The sequence below is a fragment of the Hylaeus anthracinus genome, unplaced genomic scaffold, assembly GCF_026225885.1.
Source record: "Hylaeus anthracinus isolate JK02 unplaced genomic scaffold, UHH_iyHylAnth1.0_haploid 11985, whole genome shotgun sequence".
Lineage (NCBI taxonomy): Eukaryota > Metazoa > Arthropoda > Insecta > Hymenoptera > Colletidae > Hylaeus > Hylaeus anthracinus.
Genome location: NW_026534333.1, coordinates 2,352,886 through 2,371,059, shown reverse-complemented (window position 1 = coordinate 2,371,059; position 18,174 = coordinate 2,352,886). Strand labels below are relative to the sequence as shown.

General features: G+C 39.4%; 3 protein-coding genes across 6 annotated transcripts in view; 2 read left to right on the top strand and 1 right to left on the bottom strand.

Moving 5' to 3' along the window:
- The window catches only part of LOC128886743 (DAZ-associated protein 2-like), a 15,861-nt gene extending 4,583 nt beyond the window's left edge, over positions 1-11,278 (top strand). For 3 of the 4 annotated variants that reach the window (XM_054141896.1, XM_054141895.1, XM_054141894.1), the window contains 4 exons: positions 7,611-7,685; positions 7,770-7,873; positions 8,866-9,030; positions 9,115-11,278. In XM_054141896.1, coding sequence (XP_053997871.1) covers positions 7,611-7,685; positions 7,770-7,873; positions 8,866-9,030; positions 9,115-9,288 — 518 coding nt within the window. In that variant the 3' untranslated portion in view covers positions 9,289-11,278. The remainder of the gene's footprint in view (positions 1-7,610; positions 7,686-7,769; positions 7,874-8,865; positions 9,031-9,114) is intronic. The other variant, XM_054141897.1, reaches the window with a different exon arrangement.
- Positions 11,279-12,238: 960 nt separating this feature from the next.
- On the bottom strand, positions 12,239-14,125 carry LOC128886745 (protein FAM136A-like). The gene is made up of 3 exons (XM_054141900.1): positions 13,810-14,125; positions 13,529-13,669; positions 12,239-13,455 (listed from the first exon to the last, which is right to left on the bottom strand). Exons 1-3 carry the CDS (start codon positions 13,894-13,896, stop codon positions 13,255-13,257), a joined length of 429 nt encoding a protein of 142 aa, XP_053997875.1. The 5' UTR covers positions 13,897-14,125; the 3' UTR covers positions 12,239-13,254.
- An 888-nt stretch (positions 14,126-15,013) lies between these two features.
- On the top strand, positions 15,014-18,163 carry LOC128886733 (ATP synthase subunit beta, mitochondrial). The gene is made up of 7 exons (XM_054141881.1): positions 15,014-15,174; positions 15,968-16,174; positions 16,259-16,522; positions 16,606-16,949; positions 17,027-17,252; positions 17,320-17,549; positions 17,621-18,163. The coding sequence occupies exons 1-7, from the start codon at positions 15,069-15,071 to the stop codon at positions 17,792-17,794; spliced, it is 1,551 nt and encodes a 516-aa protein (XP_053997856.1). The 5' UTR covers positions 15,014-15,068; the 3' UTR covers positions 17,795-18,163.
- The last annotated feature ends 11 nt before the right edge of the window (positions 18,164-18,174 follow it).

Here is an 18,174-nt window from a genome sequence, read left to right as displayed (position 1 = left end):
AAAAAAAAAAAAAAAAAAAAAAAAAAAAAAAAAAAAAAAAAAAAAAACTGATTTCCACGCGAGGACACGGTGGCCTGGCGGGGTGGACACGAATGCTGTATCTAAGCTCAGCGTATTTATATGATACTTCTACTGGATAGAAACTCGGTAGCTCACTTTTAACAATAGTGCATGTCGCTTCGGCTCGTGCCACAAGTTTCTCGTTAAACCGAGAAAGAAAAAGAAACAACAAGCAAAGACAAAAGAAACGAGGCATACGACTCGATTGGCTCGCGATTAAGCGGTTAGTTAACCGTCGTTTCACTTGGTCAACCAACGAGGGGAATCGAAAGAAGACGGGACGAATTGGGGTGCAGACGAAACTTGTGGTCGGCTCTGCACGTGTTTTGTAGTTGATATACTAAGAAAAATTTACTTGTTCCTTCGGCGATAGTAGTGTATTATAGCTTGTACCTGTTTAATTGGACATAGAGAAGAGAAAAGTAAAGGAAAAAGGGTAGCGTATACAGGTTGTCCCAAAAATGTTGGAGGTCCTTGAAAAGGGTGGTTCAGGAGGTGATTCGAAAGAACTTTTTCCTTAGCGAAATTGTTGTCCGAGGCTTCGTTGAGGAGATATTAACGGACAAACACTGACCAATCAGAGCGCGCGGATACCGATGGAGCGGCCGCGATAGCGATGGCTACGCGCTAGGTAGCCGCTCTCGTACGCGAACAAGTGACTCGACGTGCATCGAAGGATATTGACGCGGCCGCTCAGCGCGTAGCCTTCGCTACCGCGGCCGCTCCAACGATATCCGCGCGCTCTGATTGGTCGGGTTTTTTTTTATTAATATCTACTTAACGAAGCCCCATCCGACATTTATTGCAAAGGTAAAACTTGTTTCAAATCACCTCCCGAACCACCCCTTTCAAGGACCTCCAACATTTTTGGGACACCCTGTATACGCGATATATACGTCGACACCTGGGTATCAGTATACCCGGTGTCTCTCTGTAATACCGCCAGCAGTTCCTGCGGGCTCTACAGATAAACAAAGAAAGTACATCGATAAACGCAACGCGAAAAATAACAATGGAAATCGGCACCGGAGACACGCCTCGTCGGTAACGACAGATAGCGAAACCGACGACGCGCGTTTCGGGAGTTTCGTAGACCGTGCGCTACGCATACGGAGAGAAAAATTCGTATGAAATTACGTTTGCCTGCATCCTGATCGGTTTTATGTGCAAGTATATACATAGGTTTAATGATTTTTCACGTATTTGTATTTTAGTTTGCATGGTTGGAATGCATCGGTAGTGGCACACGCGACGTGCGAGCACATCTCGTTGAAATTTGTCCTTCCGTTATACTCGTGGTGAGCGAAAACAGAGAGAAAAAAAAAACAATAATGTAAACACGCCCGAGTCGCAAATTTCCTTGGAAAAAATGCTCGCTCGTCGCGTTTACAATGCATGCTCATAATACGTTGTGATAGACTTTTTCTATAATTCTACCTTTACGTTAGCTCGATCGATGCCTTCTTAACCGTCGAATCGTTGACAGTTTCTTTTCGACGATAAACAGTCGCGAGGCACGGATTAACGATCTCTGTCTCGATAAACGATCTTGAAGTAAGCAAACAAGCGTCGAGAAGGAATCGAACGAATAGATTTCGTAGTTTTTTAATCGTCCACTCGAATAGTTTCGTAGAGTATTTGAAATCGATATAGAGACGTTCCTATTCCTGTCGTGAACGAGACATCGAATTCATTAACGTAACCGCGTTTCAATTTCGACTCGTCGAAGAGCTGTCGCGGCCAGAGAAATATACCAGGACGATTCGAACGTTCGGTACACTTGTCGCTGCAAGATCATAGGAATCTCTCGAGCATTTTTGAACTGCATGTGCATGTTTGGCAGAATCTATCATGTATACTGTTAATAGTGAGCTTAAGTATGAGATAGCGATTCGACGATACCGTGGACCGACGAGTGAAGGGATTCCAGAAACGAGAGCCAGTTCCTCGCCGCTTTCGTTTGAGAGGATGTTACTTTGAAAAAGAGCAACTGGCCGGAACCGTGCGTCGATTCTTTCACTCGGCGGGTCGAGTGTTGTCGAAAATGTCGAGAGTGCCTTCAATTTCGCGGGACCCAGCGACCTGGATCGTTGATCGACGAGGCGAATCGATCGCGAATACTCAAACGCGTGGTCAAAATTAAAAAATACAAATTTGCGATCCGGAATAATATAGAAAAATGTTTGTAAATCGTAGCTTCGAACGATACAGAGAGATTTGGAATTACCGTTTCAACATATGGAACTTTTTGGCACGATTGCAATTTCCGTGGCGTCGCGATTCGACCGTGTTTTTATTTAATTTAATTTATTACGAAAACATCGGCACAGGCGGTAATTACTCCGTTACGTTTAATTTAGAAGTTGCGTTTATTCGGTTGTCCCAAAAGTTTCTTCCGTGATTTGCATTCGGTTATTTTGTGTGGTCGTGTTTATATAAATAGAGAACCTGATTTTTTAGGTGTTAATGTCGTGACTGTAATGGAGCAAAAATGAATTGTACGCAATTGAATAATGTAACATTATACATAAAATGTGCATGTACTACTACTTAAGCAAATGGAAGAAACTTTTGGGACAACCTAATATTTAAAGTATGATAATATCGTAGTATCGCGACTCTTAATCAAAGGAATAACTAGTAAACATAATAGTTCGGTAATAATAGAGCAGTGCTCGGAATTACTTGCACATTTCGGCCCGCGATTCCTGAAGCACCATCTCCTGCATCCCCACCACCGGTCTAAGCTCGACGGCCGAGCCGGCGGTCGTACGCGCGACGTTGTTTCTCAGGGACGTGCTACAATAGATATGTCGGGTTTCACCCGCCTGAGTAAAAATTTCCTTGCGCTGTCAGTATTTTTTATTTTTACAGATAAATAAAGTTATTAATATTATGTTGTGATATTAATATTAATACCTGTTCTCTATGATTACCAATAGTTCTTCTAACAAATTACGTAAAAACATGGTCGAGTCGCGGTGCCACAAAAAATGGTAATCCCCCTCTCTCTCTCCCCCTCCCCCATCCCCTCTCCCCCCGACTTATAAAACGTCGCGATCTCGCTCAGGGATACGTTTTATAAATACCCCGAGCGGTCCCCCCGCCCCCCCCCCACTTTTTTTCCTATCGATGATATACAGTCGCCCGAGGATTTTTCTCGCTCGCGAAACGAGATCGTCGATCGTCCACGGATCGCTGGGAATCGTCGAGGCACGAGGGCTGTTCCACCGAGGCATCGTCGATGAGATACGATACTTTTCGTGTCGTCTGGCGGAAATAGATGGGTCGCGAATACGGGCGAGATCTTCGATAGACCATCTGATTCCGACGGGCGACTAGGTCGAACATGCTCATTGGGACGAATCGGGCTTTAAGAACGGAAACAGGGAGAAAGACCGAGAGGAATGCGTGCGTGTACGAGAACGAAAGACGGGGTGTCGTAGCAACGAGCTGCGTGAAAAAAAAAAAAAAAAAAAACGGGGGTTGGCGGAGAGGGAGAGACTGATAATACAGGGAAATTAGGACGAGCACGAAGGAAAAAAGATATCGAGAGCAAAAAAAAAAAAATAATAAGACACCTTTCTTTTTTTCTTTTCGAAGTTAGCCAGTTAACTCGTACTAGCATATTAATATTATGATCAATTGTTATTGGATTCGATGATTGTTTGCACCGTGGCACTGACACATAAATTTATTATTCGATTGGAAACTGATCCGACGGATTGGCCTCCGAGCCACCTCTTTCGCGTCTCCACGAACCTTTGTATCTTTATCCGCGTCGTAAACGCCGTCAATGAAGCGGAGATGACGAAGGAAACTGTGTCGACCTACACGCGCGACGATCAAGAGCAATATAACGTAATTCGAGGAGCGCTCGTTTCCACCCGTTGGACCAGTATTCAATTATCATGGACAATTTGGTGTGGGCTGACGTCTATGTTAGAGTACAACATGTCCATCCACTGGTTCTGGGCACGAGCTATTTTATCATACGCAATGTTGGCTCCCGCGGTGTTTCGCGATACGGCCGAATCGACGGATCCTCTCGATCTCTTCTAACGGGGAAAAAGAAAAAGAAAAAAGGAAATACGGTTTCGCTACGGTTTCGGTGGTTTCATCGCGAGCGATTGTTTTTTTCGCGAACGGTTGCGTTCGGACGGAACTTTTTTGCGTATGGCGAATGGCGACGGCCCAGGGCCGTAATTTAGTCTACTAAAAAAGAAATTGGGCGTTCTCGCGATTGCCGGCGAGAACGAGAGATCGAATCGAGGCTAACGACGGAAGAAAGTTTCGCCTCGTGGGCAAGGTTTGCGCGAGCAGCGCCCAATTAATAATATATATTACGCAATTACGAAGAACTTTTAATCATGTTTGACCTTTATTTATGGATATTTGCAGAAATTTGTGGTTTGCTGAATCTTGTCACAACTTTTTGAATGTGTGGAACTTGATATACATAAACATATGTATATGTATATATATATATATAGATATATATAGATATATAAATATATATATGTATGTATGATGCTGCATACATATGCATACGTATATATGTATATGAAAAGTAGATATATAAGTGTATATCTACTTTCTTTTATTTATTTGTTTATTTTTCTTTCTTTCTTCTTCTTCTTCTTCTTTTTTTTTTTCTTTCTTTCATCGTACCACCGTACTCATTGTATAAATTACACATATTCACCGGCCCGAAACGAACGACAAATTTAAACCTTTTTTAAATTCCGCGATATCCACTAGGTGATTCTTATAGGGTTCCTCTAGGGTTCCCTGGGGATCCTAAATACGAATCTGTAAGCGAAATTGCTCCATCACCCTATAGTTTTCGAGAAATTCGCGATTTTGTAAATACGGTCGATTTTGAGAGAAAACGTGATACTACTTGAAAACTACGTACGCTAGAAAGTTCTATTTAGTCTTAAACGACAGAGGTAGTGTTTTCTAAATACGAGGACGTATTCCTTTAGAATTATCTGCTCTTTTGAATGGCTGTAAACGTACACCGAAGTGCAAAAAGTTGCCGACGCGAGTACTTTTCACGAAACGCTTTTGTATTTTTATGAAAAGTTATTCACCTAGGTCGATTTCGCACTACGTTATCGTGAAATTCGCTGTTCATTTACAGGCATCCAGAAGAGCAGACGATTCTAAAGGAACATGTCTTCATATTCAGAAAACACTCCTCTATCGTTTAAGACTAAACAGAACTTTCTAGCGCTCGTAGTTTTCAAGTAGTACTAAGTTTTCTCTAAAAAAAAAATCGACCGTTTTTACAAAATCTCGTATTTCTCGAAAACTAAAGGCGATGGAGCAATCTCACTTTCAGATTCGCATTTAGGACGAGGAACCCTATGAGAGTCACCTAGTGGACATCGCGAAAAAAATATCGTTGTTGGACAGTGTTATCAAAAGTGTCTGACTTTGATCGGACCTTGATTATTGGGCTTGTTTTTAACGTCACTTTTTCGAACAAACCCCCGTTCACCCCCTTCTTACCCCCTGGCTTTATTTTAGCTCTGTTTTCGGTCGTTTCTTATTTTCCGATCCGGTCGAACCCGAACGACTCGCAACCACGCTCAGACACCGTTTCGCTTCCTGTACGGTTCGTTAAAGTTGCAGCCTTTGGTTACTTACGACGCGTTGTGTCGCGAGTAAATGGTTTCGCGTACGTTCGATCGCCGTGAAATTTCATTGTTTCGGCTGCTACATTTGCTTACGCGACGTACGAAATTTGCGTGAATCATTCGGCTACGATTCTCACTTCGTAATTCACGACGGTGGTTGACGGGTCTCGTAAGGTTCGACCCGTTTAGACGAATGTATTTGGCTTTTACCTTTGATTGCGTAACGCTATTTGCTTTGAGATCGGTTTCGTATTATATCTTAGTTTTAGAAGTAAACGTAGATCGATCTAACGCGAGTCTTCATTTGAGAATAGTTTCTCTGTTTTTTCTTGATCTTTTATTGTTTCCACTGTTTCTTTTTATTCTTTTTATTTTTATTTATTATTACTCTTCTTCTTCTTCTTCTTCTTCTTTCCTTTCTTTTTTTTGTTTTTTTTTTTTCTTTTCTTTACAATTCTTTGTTTACTTTCGTTTCTCGGCTGACTTCCCGACGATTCCGTTTTACTGTCGAAACATTACATACGATATTATTACATTACTCGTAGTGGCTGTATCGTTAGACTTGTTTGTAAGACTTTTCGTGTGTATTTACGTTCTAAAAAGGTGAAAAGAATTCTCGACGAGCTTATCCGTTTCGTATTTTTCCATACTTTTCTTTTTCTTTTTTTTTATATATATATATATATATTTGTTCGACGGGAACTTTTCACATCGTTGCTTTTCTTTCTCTCGAAGACGTTGCCCGTGACTTTGTTCTTTCACTTAAAACTAGTGACAAGATGTACCACAGATTGCTTCATGTTAAATTCCAAAACACATTCACACACACACACACACACACACATATACATATATATGTATATATATGTATGTACACACATACACACACGTGCTGTTGTTTATTTATTCACGGTTAAGATACCGAAAGTAATAGTTTGCTAAGCTATTCTCAAGTGTCTCGCTTTTCAACTACGCTTCTATCGAGAATCCTCGAGGTTTCGACGCGTTTCGCGACACGACGCGTTTCTTGACTCGACGCGTTTCTATTCGTTGTGTAACGATCTCCGTTTAAGAGCAAAGAAAGAAATCTCTGTGAATATGGATTTTCGAAAGAGTCGTAAATGTTTTATTTTTACTATATATACTATATATATATATAAAAATAAAAAAATTAAAAAGAAATAAAACCAAAGCCTGTCTTGTACCAGCGCAGTTTACGCGAGGCCGCAGTTGTAAATTTCTCACGACACTGTTCTTCCCAATTGCGATATATTCACGCCTATATATATATATATATATACATGTATGTATATATATATCTCTCTCTTTTACCGATGAAACCGTCACGTTGAGCAGCGATAAACTCGAAAGGTAACAAGAAGGCAACAATACCGTTTTTTTTTTTTTTCGGTTATTTCTTTTCACCATTATTTAGTGACTAACATTGTTTGAGCTTTGAATAGTACCTTGATAAAAACGGTGTATGTCATGTGTAAGATATACTTGGGTGTGGGAGTACCACTTTCGTAATCGAGATGTGTTCGACGCTTGCCGATGACTCTGTTTTACGTATTTGTACATTTCGCGAGATGAAAAGAAATTCTCGTACAACGGATTCGCGACAATTGATACGACGTAATAACGGTTAGGAACACGGCGTCGAAAATCTCTCGATGCTGACGTCGCGAGTCAGATGGATCCTTAGGGAGCGGGGAATTGAAGCCGATGGAATGTATCAGCGCCGGTAGATGAAGGATGAAACGGCGTTACGACGTTCTCTATGGATCTTCTGAAACGCGTCGTCCCTTGTCCTTTTTTGGCAGTGGTACCACGTACCGTTGGCTTAGATCGATCCTACGGCCAACAAAATGAACGGACCTGCATTTTCCATTGCATGTGTTACAGCATACCCGGTGACACCTCATCCACCAACAGGTTTTGTCCCTGCGCCGACACAGCCTGCTACCTACGGTGGTGCACGTAAGAGAATCATCTCTGTGTTTCGATCCCGCGTCATTTCGATGAGGTTCTAATGATCCGATTGCATGCGAACTCTACCGATAGTTTCAGGTGCCACACCGTACGGAGTGTTTCCTAATCAACCACAACTGTACGCAGCGCAAGGACCGCCGCCGCCGACATACGATCAGACTCTTACGCATCCTATGGTGAGACGTTCTCCGGTGCCGTGGACCACTATTCGCGTGTTACGATTCTAACAAGGGAAAGGTCGCGATCAGGATGAGCGCTCTTTCAACGAGACTTTTATACATTTTATAAGAAATGACTTTAAACATTTACAGGTCACTAGATATACGAAACAACATTCGGTTTCTTAACGGAAGCTGTCGTGTAGCTGCGAGCGTTACGCCGCGCTGGTTCATATTGTAATGTTCGTGGGTTCGTGACTCGGTAAATGGAATATTTTTTTTTTTTCTTCTACTGCTACATTTCTATTTCTTATTCCTTTTTTTTTACTCGCTGCTGTATAAATAATATATAAGAATTGTAATACTCCACTGGTATATAAATAATGTACAAGAATTATAATGTATAGGATGCGGACTACAATTTTTAACGATACGTTTAAATGTGAACATAATATTGTAATATATGCAATATATTATAATATATTCAGTATCCAAATACATGTTGATTAAAAAACGAATTTTATTTTAATAAACGCTTCAGCCACACTTGTTATTTAATAAAAAATAAATAAATTAATAAGAAACGCGTTACTACAAATTGTAGTCAACGTCCTACACTTCGTACTTCTTATGTATTATTTATATAACAGTGAGTATTATAATACTTATATATGATTTACATAGCAGTAAGTAAAAAAAGGAATAAGAAATAGAAATGTAGTAGTAGAACTGCTGGTCTAGAATCTAGTGACCTGTAAATGTTTAAAGCGATTTTTTTATCAAAATGGCTGGCCAGATACCCCGAATGTTTTGCACTTTTTTTAATGCCCATCAGTCCCCGTCATTTGAGCCCGGTCTCGTACAAAAAGCGCTCGTCCGCGTCCTTCCCTTGTCAGTATAGTGTGCCCTATACACCGTATAAATATTGAATGCTTTTTTTTTTCTTTTTGAACACCCTGTATATTTTAACGTTTGTGCGCTGTCTCAATGTTTTCAATTACTTTGCGTAGATGTATCAACCAATGTACGGTCAAGGATACCCAGGATACTTAGCGAATGCATGTTATCCTGCATACGGGCCATTGCAATATTATCCGCCATTAGCTGCAGCTGCAGCGTACTACCCTGCAGCGGCGATGCAGCCTCCAGTTAGGCCCCCCACACTTGTGATGCCTGTAAGTACAGCGAAATCTCTTGCGTACGTTTCGTTTCGATATCCCGAATGGTTACTAACGCGTCGCTATTTATTCATTTTGCAGAATGGTTTCGACGCTACCAATCGATTCGATAGCATCTCGCAACCCGTCTTGCCACCGCCCCCAACAGTTCCAAATGCCGCCCAACTAGCTGCAATGGCTAGCCACAGTGTCGCTATATCGCAAAAGAAAAACTTCCTAGGAGGAGGAACAGATGGCGGTTACACCTTTTGGTAAACCATTATACCTTTTGTGAAACACTAAGTCTAACAAAGGCATTGTTGTCGAGAATGATCCATGTAGGCAAATCTGATTTTTGTGTTAGAATTCTACTATTTTCACATTGGGAGCAGCTATCGATTAGTATAACTTGAGCGCGGACCGATCGCGGAGTCGGCAATTTTTTACGCGGTATTCGTAGTGTTTTCTAGAGCCTAGCGAAAGAAAATTTGGTTCTCCGAATCGCAAAACACTTGAATTATGAAAAATTAAAAAAAAAAAAACAACAACAAACAAACAAAAAAAAACAAAAAGAAGAAGAAAAAAAAATGAACATACGCGACCGGGCACACGAGCGTGGTTATTGAGATCGTAGCGATCGGTCGGCGCATCGAACGTACTGTGAAATTTATTAAGAGAAACGTTAAGAAGGGAAGACTCGTGCAACACCCGTCATACGATTCCGAAACAGCTACTTGAATTAGTTCGAAAAAAGAACCGGATGGTATATTTTGTAAAGCAAACGATGCGTGGAAATTTCACGAGCCGGTGTGTTTAATTAAAAATACGTCATGGCGGTGCAACCGCGAGAACGATCGAGCGATACACGAATTTTTCAACGTACTAAAAACTGTAGAATTTAAGAAGAATTATTTAACAAAGAAAAAGCGTAGCGTCATTTTCAATTGTACAACTGCCAAGAAGAACGTTAAACATCAATTAATTTCTGATCGTAGCACCGCAAAGTACATTCGACATTTCAACATTAAGAATTTTCAAATCATTCCCAAATACGTTTCGCTCGATCTTTCTGCATTTAACGGCTGATCATATTCCAAAACGCACGAGATGTTCCATGCTTTCTTTTTCTTTCTTTTTTCTTTTTAATTTAATGAAAAGGGTTATTAAGCGCGAGCGAGAGTAGGGAACACTGTGTTGTTCTTCTTTTTAGAGTTAGCGGGTGAATACGTGCACCACCGGATGCGAGTTGTCTCATTCGCCTACAGGGATCGATATTCAAAGTGTGTTCTAAGCCTTTTTTAAGCGCGACTTGGTTTTCTGCAAGGCAGGCCGAAGAGCAAAGGGGCTGCTCACGTTATTTCTGTTACTTTTTACACGACTACATTTTTTTTTTTCGAGATTTTTTTTTTTCACTCCTGGTGTTCTCCAGCGAGGTTTCTTTTCCAAAGTAAATTTGTTACTTCGCGAAAATAAAGATCATTATGGGTAGCCCTAACGTTTAGAGAAAAAAAGAATATGTACGTGATAGGAGCCTGAGGAATGCGTGAGAGTCGTTCGTGGTTGTAAAGCTAACCGACGCGCTTTGTATTTCGAATTCGACGAATAGCCGATAATATCCGATTAACATCGAATACTTAAACATAATAGAAACTTTTGCTATCGTACATTTTGTTTTGATAAGAATTTTAGCCAAGTTCTTACAGTTCGAAAGGGTTTCTTTCCGACGTTGTTAGAGACACACGAAAGCGACGCTTTCTGTGAATGAAAACGGTGACGATAATGTTTAAGGCTCGAGTGCCAAACAACGGAGAAATTAAAATTATAAATACCGAAGATTCTCACGTATTCGACGACTTCGAAGATACTTACTACTCTACCTAAAAGTACGCACTCTCTTCTTTAAAATCAGTAGTCTTTCCTCCTAGTTGTTTGATGTTTCTTTCTTAAACGCAGATTAGCTAGGTCGGCTAACAAAGTTATTATTTAATTAAAATGAAAGGCTTGTCTGCGGCGCGCGAATTTCTTCAAGCAGGTTAAATTGTGCTTCGATTGAAACAGTTGCCATGTAGCATTCGATATAACCCGTGCGTTTTCTCGCTTCTACCGTAGGTTATCTAAACATTCGAAAATTATACACCGGTCTCCATGACATCTAAAGTACGAGAGACGTCTATCTCTAAGCGTGTAAAAATTGTACAGTTTCGTTGAAAGCTGTCAAGGGACTGCGTGGAAACTGGCTTCGATCAAAGCTCGCGAAGGAAACAAATAGTTGACTCAATTTCAAAGTACAAATTGAATATCCATGTAAGTAGAGGGAAAATTCGTGACGACGCGGTCAAGCCTTATGTCAGCCATATTAGGCGAGTTGCAATGATGATACGGTAAGCAACGCAGCGAGTTCGTAACGCCTACGATTAAATACAGTGCAGAATTGTTGTTAACAACTATGTAATATTTTCTGAGAACTCGAGATCTATTGTAAGAAAGAAAAAGACACAAATACTGGTGATCATGAACTAGTTGCACAGCTACGAAACGACTGTTTTGCTCCGCGATGATCATAGCATATAGTGTGGTGTGAGCCTGCCGATAGGACACGTTTGGATGTTCCATTCTGCAGGTGCACAATTAAATACGATATTAATTAAGCAATGAAGATCGAAGAAACTAATTTACAATCGGTGATAGCTTAGGATAGGACCAAGAAACGCAGTTCTATTTAGACATTTTTCGACTGGGTGTTCCAGCAAACTTGACCAGTACTCTTATATGTTTCGCATTGGACTTAACGAGGATAGGCATTTTATACGTCCTATCCATGATATTAGAAGTGACTTCTGCTCTACAATTGGAGATTAGAACAAATTGCAATTTAATTGAATATAAATCAAATTCCTACTTCAACCTACGATTTATTAGTTGTTTCTATTAATTCATACTTCATTCTCAGCATCTGCATGAAAATTTTTAATGGCAGATACTTTCTAAAATTGATATACTTGTATATCGTTCTTTGTATTTTTATGATATCCGATCAAAATCCGAAGCAGAACGCATAGGTCTATACTTGTCTTGTTTTGTATCATCGTCGAATCTAGTTAAATTTCTACGTGAATGAAAAACGTGTGAGCAATAATTGGAACTGAAATTTTTATAAGGCGAAACCCCACGACTGGCCAAATTTGTTGCCACAGCGCCGCAACCTACGTTCACCTTGTACCTTCAATTCTTTTTCTACCAGACGTACCTACAGCTACTCACATTATGACCAGCGTTTGATAAAGAAGCGCGTAATCTCAATCTTATTAAAGAAGAAAAAAAAAAGAAATCTAGTCCGAAGAGTCTGATGATTGGGATGCAAAATGTTACATAGACCTTTTTTTTCTCAATCCGTGCGACGCCAGGTGCGAAATATACCGCAGCATTCACTTATACCTCGAGACATCTGAGAAAATTGACATTTCCCAAAACTCATGCCATTCCACTTAACGACATCGAGCCACGATCGACACATGTACGAGTCATATTTAGGAATTTTGAAAAACAAGCGTATGAAAGAAAAAAAAGAAAGGAAATAAATAAAACAAAGTAGTGTCGTTACTCGAAATGTAAACACTTTCATCGAACTTTTGCGAATTTGCATATCAGCGAAGGGCTATCTCTATCGCTAGCCGCTTCGCTTAGCCACGCATTGCGCGACAAATGCACCGAGCCACCCCAATCTTTGCAGCTACGACAAGAAATGAAAAGGGATTGAAGACGAACATTGTAAATTAATCTTCAAGAATGAAACAGAATAGAAAGATACAAAGCCCAATGTCAACTTTCATAGAAACTCGTACACACGAAGAAACAAGTGAACTATATTGTGTTGATATTTATATTTAAATTATTATTATTTAAACGGTTTATTTGCAGATTTTTACAGTTTAGATCAGAATTTACGCGACATATTTTGACCGATTATTTTGTATCGAGCGAGAGTGGTGGGAAGGTTTTATATCATGAAAAAAGTGTGCAATAAGCGTAATGTCTATTGTAACAATAAAGAAATGATATTAATTGCAACGGTGAATTTGTTATTACGTTGAACGAGAGAGAAAATAAAAAGAGAAACGAAAATGTACCACTGCAATCATCAAGTGTACTAGTTAATAAATACTATGATCATGGAATTTGTTATATCCTGTTTTCTCCTTAGGCTGGATATGTTTGTATAAAATACTAATGTAATTTGCGTAATTATTCATACGATTTATTAGATAAAACTTTTTTCATTGTTTTCTCTAAACTAGGTAATATTTCACAATAATTATCTACACATTTTGTGGCACATTTCTCAAAATCTTCACTGTACCTGTCTACTTCCTTCTGCGTCGGATTTGGTCCCATTTTATCTTTTATTTTATCATTGCAATCCAATATGCATCTTTGTAATCGATTCTAAAAGCATTACTTTTATTCTATGTACTCACTCGTGTACAATATTTCTTAGATTTTTATATCAAATATATACCTGAGATCTTTCAAATTCCTTTTGAATATACTGTTGGGCTTTATTCAAAGAAGTACTACAATTTTCTATACAATTATGTACTTTTTGCACGCTGTAAACCTCGTTATCGCAACAAGTTGCGGCACATCTATGCATGTCACCCTGAAATTAAACCTTGTCATCTCTGTACCTTAATAATTTTATAATTGTCCCTCAATATTTATTTAATTAATGAATAACATTAAAGGTGAAGCATGTTGTATGATATAACCTGAAAATACTTTGCAAAGGATAGGATGTACCTGCATTTTTCTCAGGTACGACTTATCAATTTCTTCCACCATATTATTCATATACTCTTCGACTCGTCTCCTTTGTTCCTCAACCATTTTAATTTATTTTTATCAGACGTATTAATATCAAAACGAAACAAATACAACGATCGGCTCCAATGATTCACATGGAGCAGTTTCTCAGACTTTCCGTACTGTATTACTGTATATAAGAAAGACATCTTAGGTTAGGTCAGTTATCGTACACACGCAGTTACATAATCGAACAAGCATTCGTAATTGGTGGATCGATATAATATATAATAGATGATGCTAATTGAATGAACAGTTTTTATCAATGAAATCAGAACGTGATAAAATCAAGAGGGTAAGCATAATAATTTTCATAAATATTCTGTAACATCGCATTTTCAGTGCTCGCAGACCAGGAGATCCAACTCCCTAAGAAAGTTACTAGAAAACTGTTACCAAAATCCCGAACTTGAAGTTATGAATATTTATATATGTATGAATAATTATATATGTCATATGTGTATATATTATCATACGCATATGACGTATAAATATCGTAGGCTGTGCGCACTTGCGCCGCGAGTGGATGAAATATTCATAACTTCAAGTTCGGGATTTTGATAACAGTTTTCTAGTAACTTTCTTAGGGAGTTGGATCTCCTTATACAGGGTGTCCAAAAAATGTTGTAACACCTTGAAAGGGGTTGTTCGGGAGGTGATTTGAAACAGCTTTTTCCTTAGCAAAAATGTTGTCCGAGGCTTCGTTGAGGAGATATTAACGGAAAACACTGATCAATCAGAGCGCGAGGATGCCGGTGGAGCGGCCGCGATAACGTATGAGCGAAGCCGGCTAGCGCGTAGCCTACGCTCCACCGGCATCCTCGCGCTCTGATTGATCAGTGTTTTCCGTTAATATCTCCTCAACGAAGCCTCGGACAACATTTTCGTTAAGAAAAAAGTTGTTTCAAATCATCTCCCGAACCAACTCTTTCAAGGTGTTATAACATTTTTGAGACTTGTGATGATTGTGAAGATTCATGAAAATTATGATACATCTGGCGTCACGGGTTCTAAATTAGTTCAATTCCGTTCCATAAGAATCCGCCGTAATGGGAGTGCAACGATCCAATGGCGAAACTGCGCGGGAGGTATGCGTGGGGATGGCTTTGCGTAACGCGCATGCGCAATCAGTATAGGGTACGGTCCATACGATTCGGAAACCATTCCGGTCGCTTTTCTTCACTTGACCGGCCAAGATGTTGAGTGCTGTATCGAAGGCGGCCGCTGGGGCCTTGAGGGCCGTCAAACCTGCTCTTCTTCAAAATGAAACTGCTAAAGTATCCGGAATACTATCCGTAAACAGTGAGTATTAAGACATAAACGATCGTTGGTTCGTTAACTTCACTTTTCATAACTGCGATACCGTCTTTGGCCATTGGTAGTCATGTCTTAGGCGAAAAGTACAATTAGAAGTACCCCGTGTAGTTTTCCCTCTTATTCTGACAACCCCTACCAAATTGACGGTGTTCTTTTATTTTTCGATTGACATAAGAGTATCGAGAGGAGCAAGTGTATTGATTATATAATCCATATTATTTGACCGTACCGCAGTGGTAATACCACTGTGCCAACATGGCGGCATTAAGGTCACTTCGACTAATTTTTTGACTACGACGAAATTATTTATTAGTATTGTTATGATTAACAGTATTTTTATTACTGTCTTATTAAAATCCGGTTTGCTGTTATTTCATTTTACGATACGATGGATATTCTGTCCTTCTGCTGGTACCATCAGTCATGGACTCGTGGATGATCGATCGCCCTTATTTTTTCGCGAACTTTTTAAACCATGCATTCTATCGATATATATTTACTATGAGATTTAAGTAATTGTATGTATTAATATAATTAAACATATACTAATTTGTAGCCTTCCATTGAAGTATACACATGTAGTTTGTATTATGTAACTTACTTCACATAAGCATTATCTAATATTATGTTGTGTTTTTATCAATAATTATACCATACATTATTTCTTTGGATCAACGTATGATTTATACAAAATAATTAAACGTTAAATACGCCGCTTTTATATCTTTACAATGATTTGTTATATGATGAATGTTTGAACATGTTTATTTACAATTAGGCAGGGATTATGCAAAAGCTGCGAGTGCTAAAGGCGGTGCACAAGGAAAGGTTGTAGCTGTTATCGGTGCGGTCGTTGATGTACAATTCGACGATGATCTGCCACCAATTCTTAATGCCTTGGAGGTTCAAAATCGCACCCCCAGGCTAGTCCTTGAAGTAGCTCAGCATCTTGGAGAGAACACTGTACGCACCATTGCTATGGATGGTAATATCATTTTTTCTTTCTAGAAAAATCACAAAACATCAAAGAAGTATAAATATTTAATGTAAACATAACATGGTTGTGTAGGTACCGAAGGTCTGGTTCGCGGCCAAGTTGTATTGGATTCTGGATACCCTATCCGTATTCCCGTTGGTGCCGAGACTTTGGGTCGCATTATCAATGTTATCGGTGAACCAATCGACGAGCGTGGTCCTATCCCTACCGACAAACTTGCCCCCATCCACGCAGACGCTCCCGAATTCGTAGAAATGTCAGTCGAACAGGAGATTCTGGTAACTGGAATCAAAGTTGTCGATCTTCTTGCTCCTTATGCCAGGGGTGGCAAAATTGGTAAAATTTATATTTCATAGATCTATCTTTATATTAAAATTTACTTTGATGGTTTTACTTTAACGCTTACTGCACTTGAATAGGTTTGTTCGGCGGTGCAGGCGTCGGAAAAACTGTATTAATTATGGAGTTAATCAACAATGTAGCCAAGGCTCATGGTGGTTACTCTGTATTCGCTGGCGTGGGTGAGCGAACACGCGAGGGTAACGATTTGTACCAAGAAATGATCGAATCTGGTGTTATTTCGCTGAAGGATAAGACCTCCAAAGTAGCTCTGGTATACGGACAAATGAACGAACCACCAGGCGCTCGTGCTCGTGTCGCCTTGACTGGTTTAACCGTCGCTGAATATTTCCGCGATCAAGAAGGACAAGACGTATTGTTGTTCATCGATAATATCTTCAGGTTTACTCAAGCTGGCTCGGAAGTATGTTTTATTATTACTCTTTCGTATTACCAAGATAGAAACAAAATATATTTTTTAACGAGTATTAATTTTTCAAGGTATCCGCTTTGCTGGGTCGTATTCCATCTGCTGTAGGTTATCAACCAACCTTGGCAACTGATATGGGTAGCATGCAGGAACGTATTACGACAACAAAGAAGGGATCTATCACTTCCGTGCAGGCTATTTACGTGCCTGCCGATGACTTGACCGATCCTGCTCCTGCAACCACATTTGCTCACTTGGACGCTACCACTGTATTGTCTCGAGCTATTGCCGAGCTTGGTAAATATAATAATTATTACCATGATAAATTGTATCAAAAATTACCATTCTCGTTTGATGATCTTAGGTATCTACCCCGCTGTCGATCCCCTTGACTCTACTTCCCGTATTATGGATCCCAACATTATCGGTGCGGAGCATTATAACGTTGCTCGCGGTGTGCAGAAAATCTTGCAAGATTATAAATCACTTCAAGATATTATTGCTATCTTGGGTATGGACGAGTTGTCTGAAGAAGACAAACTCACTGTAGCGCGTGCGCGTAAAATTCAGAGGTTCTTGTCTCAACCATTCCAGGTAAATATATTAATTTAATTCTTTCTATAAATAATTCTATTTATTAATTATTACCAATTGCACTTATTTAGGTTGCTGAGGTGTTCACTGGCCACGCCGGAAAATTGGTACCATTAGAAGAAACAATTAAAGGATTCCAAAAGATTTTAGGTGGCGAATACGATCATCTTCCAGAAGTTGCATTCTACATGGTCGGTCCAATTGAAGAAGTAGTAGCAAAGGCAGAAACGTTGGCCAAGCAATAAGCCAATTCACAGTCATCGTAATCATGTCATTAATAAATAATTAAAACGATCTTCTAATAATACAGGCCTGTTTATTTTTTATCTATTAGAAATGTTGGCTTTTATCCGAGAGTAATAAGTATCTTTGAACAAAATTGCAGAATGGTAATTAGAAGATTGTTTTGCTCTTGTTTAAAAATTCACAAATGCATACCAAATTGTTGAGAACATCGTGAACATTATTAATCAAATTTTACATGATTTTGTGTAATTTTGTTCAGGGTGCTCTCGTTATCCATAGATCGAGTCGATAAGCATATTGTTATCATTAACATATACTCACACAGTATAGTATATGTTAGGAATTAATAAAAATTTTACAAAAACGTACGGATGTATGT

What these genes read in the sequence shown, in the direction of transcription:
- LOC128886745 (XM_054141900.1), bottom strand. Translation starts at nt 13,896, where the DNA reads ATGGTTGAGGAACAAAGGAGACGAGTCGAAGAGTATATGAATAATATG. An exon ending in CGTACCTGAGAAAAATGCAG is followed by an intron (nt 13,670 to 13,809) that starts GTACATCCTATC and finishes GTTTAATTTCAG; the next exon opens with GGTGACATGCATAGATGTGC. An exon ending in AGGAATTTGAAAGATCTCAG is followed by an intron (nt 13,456 to 13,528) that starts GTATATATTTGA and finishes TAATGCTTTTAG; the next exon opens with AATCGATTACAAAGATGCAT.
- LOC128886733 (XM_054141881.1), top strand. Translation starts at nt 15,069, where the DNA reads ATGTTGAGTGCTGTATCGAAGGCGGCCGCTGGGGCCTTGAGGGCCGTC. An exon ending in TTACTCAAGCTGGCTCGGAA is followed by an intron (nt 16,950 to 17,026) that starts GTATGTTTTATT and finishes TAATTTTTCAAG; the next exon opens with GTATCCGCTTTGCTGGGTCG. An exon ending in TCGAGCTATTGCCGAGCTTG is followed by an intron (nt 17,253 to 17,319) that starts GTAAATATAATA and finishes TGATGATCTTAG; the next exon opens with GTATCTACCCCGCTGTCGAT.